Consider the following 7452-nt stretch of genomic DNA (forward strand, 5'->3'; position numbering starts at 1 on the left):
GAAACAGGGACAGCTATTTGTACACCTTCCTATCTGTCGGATACACGACGAAAAAAGCTAGGCAAGGTCCATTTGTTATGAAAGCTTGTATCACGGAACACAAAAATAAGACAAAAACATACGACAAGCAGATTTTTTTTAGGCAGAAAAGACAGGGAGTGGGCCAGCAAGAATTTGCGCAGCTGTATCTATGAAGCAGCAAAAAACCAAAGGTTGCGAAGAATGGCCAACAAGAAACATGCCAAAAACCACGATGAAAACAAGGGAAAAAATAAGACATGCTCTTCAAGGTTACAAGTGATAGAAGAGATAAAGAGCTCAGAGGGCAGCAAGTAACAGGCCAAAAAGCTAAAAAGTTAAGAGATAAAAGTTGACAATGAGGGAAAAGATGAAGTGTAAAACCAGGAGCAAGTGGTGAAGGCAAAAAATAAAAAAAATACTGCTGAAGGCCCAGGATAAACATGATGAGAGAAGTGTTGTGTAGCTAAAACCAGGCATTGCATGGCAGGTAGGCTGGTTCTTTTTCTGATAATGAGTAATGCTGCCATCTTTGCATTCACTGTCGGAACTGTAAAAGTTTGCAAACAGGACGTTTATCCGAATTTCAAAGAATGGAAGTAATAGCGAAGAACAAAAACTCACTGGCTTGTGAAATCATCAAAGCAGGCAAGATACTGGCAATGAAGGACCGGTGCATAAGGAAACCTTCAGTTTCATTATTTTAAAAAGTACCAGCCTATTTGCCATGCAATACCAGATTTTAGATATGCGACACTTGTCTCACCATGTGCGCCCTCGGCCTTCAGTCGTATTTTTTATTTTTTGCCTTCACGACTTGCTTCTGGTTTTACATTTGGTCTTTGACCTAATTGTCACTTTTGCGACTTTATTCTTGTTAGCCTTTTGCCCTGTTATTCATTGGCCTGTGACGTTTTTATCTCTTTTATTGGTTTTAGCTTTCAAGACCATGTCTTGTATACTTGTTTCTACACTGGTTTCTTCCCTGTTCCTTGTTGGCCATTCTTCACTAACTTTGCTTTTCTGCTGTGTCCTAGAATCACCTGTGCCTTACTGCTTACTGGCTTATTCAGCCTTACTGGCTTATTCCCTCTGTTTTTTCAGACTTAAAAAACCACTTGTCACATTGTTTCGGGGTATCTCCTGATATGGTTTCATCTTTGTTTGCCATGTGTGCTGACAGGAAACTGTACAAAAGTTGATCATTCAGTGCTTCAGTCCATGTGGTTCTCTTTCTGTGTAGTCTGTTGTCATTTTTTTTTTGCCCTGGTTCCTCACAGATTGTAAAAAGCCAGTCTGAACAGCCATGAAATACCATATACACTTTTTATCTTGCCCCGCAGGGAGGCGTCTGCAGCATGCAGACGTTGGTGAGTGGCGACACCACGGGGTTAACCCGAGCATCCGCAGGGACATCCCCGCAGGGGGATGATGAACAATGCGTCACCACGGACCCGAGCATCCGCGCTTAGCCGTGCGTGGCATCGCCGTGTCCGGGGAAAAGGGGATCCTGGTGGTTGAGCCGATGCCGAGCGTTTGGACCCTTAAGGCCCCTCGGCGGAGGCAACACACCACTTTGGCCCCAGCTTCCTCTAGACGGCACCTCCGGCCTGACCCGACCGGGGGAAATCGGCAGTCGCCTTTTCCTATCCTCCCCTCTATCTTTCACTTTCCTATCCCTTTCTTACAACTCTCCTGTCTCCTCCTCTTTTCTTCGTTTTTTCCTCTTTTTCCTGGCGGCGAGGGTTAACCGTGTGTGACCAACTACCCTGAGTTGAGTCATATTAGGTTATAGCTAAGGTGTACAGCTGGCGTAGGCAGGACTTGCTTTCAAGTTCCTGTCGCGTCCCCTTGTTGGACTCCATGGTGGGTGGCTGGCACCATGACCGAAAAACATCAATTTTTTATGGCTTCCCCCCTTTCCAAACATGATCGCTCTCTCAAAAGAGGGCGGAACGAGGCAACAGATTTTTTCCAGAAAAAGAAACCGTCATTCACAAAGTTTCACGTAATTCACAGCAACTGTGAAGAAAAACAAGCACGAATTATATCCCCATTTCTTGTCACTAAATGCTTAACAGATACCTTAGGGCCTGGCTACAAGGTATCAAAAATGGCCAGCAGCGACCTACTTCTTGAACTACGCGAGAGCATCCAATGCTCAAAACTCTCAAACATCGATTCCATAGGGGACATCTCTGTCTCCGTAACTCCCCACCGATCCCTCAACACAGTCAAAGGCGTGATCTCAGAGGCTGACTTTATCCACCGAACAGAAAATGAAATGCTTCAAGGACTATCAGAACAAAATGTAATTGAAGTCCACAGGATCAAAATCCGCAAAGATAACAGGGAAATAGACACCAAACACATGGTCCTCACATTTAACACCAGTAGCTTGCCCGAAACAATCGAAGTAGGATACTTAAAAGTCAACGTAAGGCATTACATACCCAATCCCCGTCGCTGTTTCAACTGCCAGAAGTTTGGCCATGGCTCACAGAGCTGCCGCGGCCGCAAAACCTGCGCGAAATGCGCATCAAAGGACCACCAGTCTGAGGAATGCGACGCAGCACTACGCTGCGCAAACTGCGAAGGCGACCACGCTGCGTACTCCAGGGCGTGTCCGTCCTGGAAAAAGGAGAAAGAAATCATTACCATTAAGACCAAAGAAAACATTCCATTCAAAGAAGCCAGAAGGCGTTTTGCACTTAACAATTCATTCTCCTTCACAGCGAAACCCAACTTCGCTGATGTGGTGCGCGGGGGCGTAGCACCACACAGCGCTCCGGCACCTGCCGCGGCCATTCCCACCGCGCCTGTGGCAGTGCCATCAACGCCCCAGGCAGAGACAGCCAAGGCTGCTCTGCCAACTACAAGCCAGGGAATGCCGGTCCATGGGCCAGCATCCCGCAGGACTTCCCCCCGTCGGGGGAGGCCTGACACTAACACATCCGCGGCTTCGCGGTCCTCCAGCACCTCTGGTGAGGTGATGGATACAACTACCAGTCCGCCCGCTTTGCAGCGGCGAAATCGCTCTCATGAGCGAAGAAAAGACCGGACCCCGATAACGGGCCCAGAAGACAAGTAAATCCTTTCAGTTCTCATCCAAAAACATAAACATGACTTTCCTACTTCAATGGAATTGTAGAGGATTGCTTAGGAATTACAATGACATAACACATTTTCTTGGGTCAATGCTTCCTGTAGCTTTGTGTCTTCAGGAAACCAACCTCGGTCCACAACATACAAATATCCTGAGACATAATAAAACATTCCGACGCGATCGCGAGCATGCCAACAGACTCTCAGGAGGCGTCGCAATTGTCACTCAGAGCGGTGTCCCTGCAAAAAAAATAAATCTTAACACAAAACTGGAAGCGGTTGCGGTCAGCGTCGTTAGCTACAAAACCATAACGATATGTTCTGTATATCTTCCCCCGCACATGACATTAACAATACAAGATTTAGAAGGCCTGATAAATGAACTACCGGAGCCATTCCTGGTAGTTGGTGATTTTAACGCTCACTCACCGTTCTGGGGAAGCGAACGCTGTGACTCGAGGGGCCAAATAATAGAAGATTTTATCCTCTCAAATAATATCTGTCTTTTAAATACAGGAAAAGCGACATATTGTTGCCCAAGCTCGGGAGGGATGAGCTCCCTCGATCTAGCTTTCTCATCGCCATCTATTTTTAACGATTTTAAATGGGATGTCATTGACAACCCCTATGGCAGTGATCACCTTCCAGTACGAATTAGTTTAACATCTGCACCACAAATCATACCAACAAAACCGCGACGTTGGAAGCTTCATCTCGCTGACTGGTCACTTTTTAGAGCTAACGCAACTTTAGAAAATATAGTTTTAGATAATTTAAGCATCGACGAGATAAATGAATTGTTCACAAATTGTATCGTAACTGCCGCACAGTTAGCTATTCCGCAGTTTTCAGGAGTGGTGTCACAAAACCGCAAAGTGTGATGGACAAAAGACTGCAAGAAAGCAAAAAAACAACAAAATAGAGCTTGGGGTAAGTTTCGAAGGTATCCGACACATCAGAACCTCTTAAATTTTAAAAAGGCGAGAGCTAAAGCTCGGTACGTTCGCCGCAGTGCTGAGAAAGCCTCATGGCAGAGATATGTTTCATCCATCAACAGTTCAACTACATCAAAAAAGATGTGGGAACAGGTGTGTAAATTAGACGGCAAATTCTCTCCCTTTACAGTACCATTTCTAACAGCCCCTGGAACACAAACAAGTCTAGATGAACAGGCTGACATACTAGGACAACATTTCTCTGACGTTTCAAGCTCCTCACACTACACACAGTCATTCTTAAAACACAAAAACACAACTGAAAAGCAGAAACTTCCAACGACTGGCAGTACAAATGAAACATATAATACAATATTTACAATCCAGGAGATCCAAAACGTACTGTCCTCCGGTAAACAGACAGCACCTGGACCGGATGATGTACACTATCAAATGCTTGCCCACCTGTCTGAAGCTGCTGTAGGAGCACTTCGTCAATTTTTCAACAAGATATGGGTGTCCGGAAAGATGCCGGAGGCTTGGAAAAAAGCAGTTATCGTACCGTTCTTAAAACCTGGAAAACCGCCCACCTCTTCTAATAGTTATAGGCCCATAGCTCTTGCAAGTTGTATCGCAAAATCATTTGAAAGTGTGCTCAACGTTAGGCTCATGTTCATTCTTGAATCACGCGAACTCCTTGACATCCACCAGTGCTGATTTAAGAAAGGTTGTTCGACAACTGACCACCTCGTCCGCTTAGAAACCACAGTTCGAGAGGCGTTCATACATCAACAACACTGTCTGGCAGTCTTCTTTGACATGGAGAAAGCGTACGATACCACATGGAGGTATGGGATTCTACGCGACTTGGCAGATCTTGGCATCCGGGGTAGGATGTTGAACAGCCTGAAGGATTTCCTGTCAGACCGGTTTTTTCAGGTGCGCCTGGGTGCAACCCTTTCGAAGAGCTTTGTCCAGGAGAATGGGGTACCGCAGGGCTGTATCCTAAGTACCACTCTTTTTGTCGTGAAAATGAATACCATAGCGAAAATAATTCCCAACTCCATTATGTATTCCGTGTATGTCGACGACCTTCAGATTGCTTGCACGTCCTCCAGCCTGTCAACGTGTGAGAGGCAGGTACAACTCACTATAAACAAGTTAGCAATCTGGGCAGACAAAAATGGGTTCAAGTTCTCTTCACAGAAAACAGTTGCTGTTACTTTCTCGCTTAAAAGAGGCTTGCAGATCGATCCCAACTTACACCTAAATGGAACCACACTACCGGTAAAACAAGAACATAAATTTTTAGGAATAACATTTGATAAAAGACTGACATTTCTGCCACACATAAACAACTTGAAAGTAAAAGCCTCCCGTGCAATGAATATCCTTAAAGTACTCTCAAGGAAACGCTGGGGATCGGACAGAGCATGCCTACTTCATATCTACCGTTCTGTAGTGCGCTCATGTCTAGATTATGGGAGTATAGTGTATGGCTCGGCAAGGCCTTCATATCTAAAAAGATTAGATCCAGTTCATAATCTAGGTGTCCGCCTTTCTTGTGGAGCATACAGAACGTCTCCGGTAATGAGCCTTCATGTTGAAGCAAATGAGCCATCACTAGAAGATAGAAGACAAGCACTTACATGTTCATACATTCTTAGAATTAGGTCGCGAACAAAACACGTGTGTTATTCAATCGTCACAACATGCCCTTCTCGAATAATATTTACAAATAAGCCCCAAGCAACCAGGCCTTTGCTAATGCGATTTGAGGAGATCTGCCGAGAACTTGACTTATCAGAAACATTACCAAATGTCGCAGAACGTTGCGACGCATTTGCCCCTTGGTACAGTTTTCCGTCGGTCTGTGATGTTAGCCTTACACAGTTCAACAAGAGACAAACTCCAACAGAACACATCATACAAGAGTTCCTTACACTACAGGAAAAATACGATATCTACACGGAGTTCTACACAGACGGATCGAAAACTACAGGTTATGTTGGAAGTGCAGTAGTGGAAGGGAACTGGGAAAAAATAGTAAGACTTCCTCAGTGTGCATCAGTTTTTACAGCCGAGTGTTATGCTGTGTTTCTTGCTACGGAGAAAATAATAAGCAAGAACATCGAAAACAGTATTATATACACAGACTCCTTCAGTATACTGAAAGCACTACACTCCAGAAATGCAGTCATGCCATCAGTAGGTAAGGTCTTACATAACATAACAAGGATCCTAACACAAGGGCATAACATAAAATTATGTTGGGTTCCAAGCCATGTTGGAATCGATGGTAACGAGAGAGCGGACGCATGCGCTGCTGAAGCCCACAACAAGGAAATACAAAAAATAAGCATGCCACATAATGATTGCACAAAGCTAGTTCAGAGCAGACTGAGAAACAAATGGCAGAGCACATGGAATAGTCAGATAAAAAACAAGCTGCACTTAATAAAACTAATATTAGGAGAATGGAAATCATGCACACATCAGGAATGCTTTTTTGAAGTTATTTTATGTCGTTTACGTATTGGACACACGCACCTTACGCACAACTTCCTACTAACAAAACAAGACAAACCTACCTGTGAAAAATGCGGAGATGAACTCACAGTAACTCATATTTTAATCTCATGCATAGAACTTGAAACACTCAGAAAGAAGTTTTTTACCCCGTTTTACAACCAGCACATCCCTTTTCATCCGTCATTGATTTGAGGTGAAGAAGCTCTTATTGATAAGTCAAGCGTTTTTAACTTTTTAAAAGAAGCCAATGTACTGTCGAAACTCTGAACAATGATCAGTTTTTTACAACTTTTTTACAAATTTTTTTCGAACCACACCTCAGCCACCCTCTCGTCGTGAGAAGACGGCTGTGGTCACTATTCTATCGGTTGGGGACCTCGAGATCCTTGCACAGCCAAGGATGGCTGCTGAGGTTGCCAACCCTTTTTAAAGCTTTTACTATAAGTCTCTTTTAAAATTTTGTCATATTTTTACTACGTCGCACGAATTAACTTTTTAGGCCCTTTACACCGCCGTTCATTTAGACTTTAGTATAACAGCTATTTAAAAAAATTTTCCATACCCTGAGTTTGGCACATGATAGCCTTAGTTGCTTATGCGCCATTAAACCCAACTCAACTCAACTCAACTTTTTATCTTGATCAGGTGCTCTAAGACATTCTTGAAGAGTTTCTTCGCTTGCGCCATGATGAGTTCATGCTCCTTGTCAATGCATTTGCTATGCTTCATTCTTAGTCTTGCCTCTGTGCAAGCTTGATATGGTGCGAAGTGATTTGTCAAATATTCGAGGCTTCTAAGAATCAGTGCCATGTGCCTCCAGTCATTTTATCCAGTTGCCGCTGGTGATTAAATGGGATCCCTG

General features: G+C 44.1%; 1 protein-coding gene across 1 annotated transcript; it reads left to right on the plus strand.

Moving 5' to 3' along the window:
• Window positions 1-1771: 1771 nt before the first annotated feature.
• On the plus strand, window positions 1772-3872 carry LOC149353428 (uncharacterized). Its single transcript, XM_089577350.1, has one exon. The coding sequence runs from the start codon at window positions 1901-1903 to the stop codon at window positions 3107-3109; it is 1209 nt and encodes a 402-aa protein (XP_089433476.1). The 5' UTR covers window positions 1772-1900; the 3' UTR covers window positions 3110-3872.
• Window positions 3873-7452: the final 3580 nt, after the last annotated feature.

This window comes from Amblyomma mixtum, chromosome 3 (assembly GCF_055824585.1).
Source record: "Amblyomma mixtum isolate Tamu chromosome 3, ASM5582458v1, whole genome shotgun sequence".
Lineage (NCBI taxonomy): Eukaryota > Metazoa > Arthropoda > Arachnida > Ixodida > Ixodidae > Amblyomma > Amblyomma mixtum.

Coding starts and splice junctions, on each gene's coding strand:
- LOC149353428 (XM_089577350.1), top strand. CDS start 1,901: ATGACCGAAAAACATCAATTTTTTATGGCTTCCCCCCTTTCCAAACAT.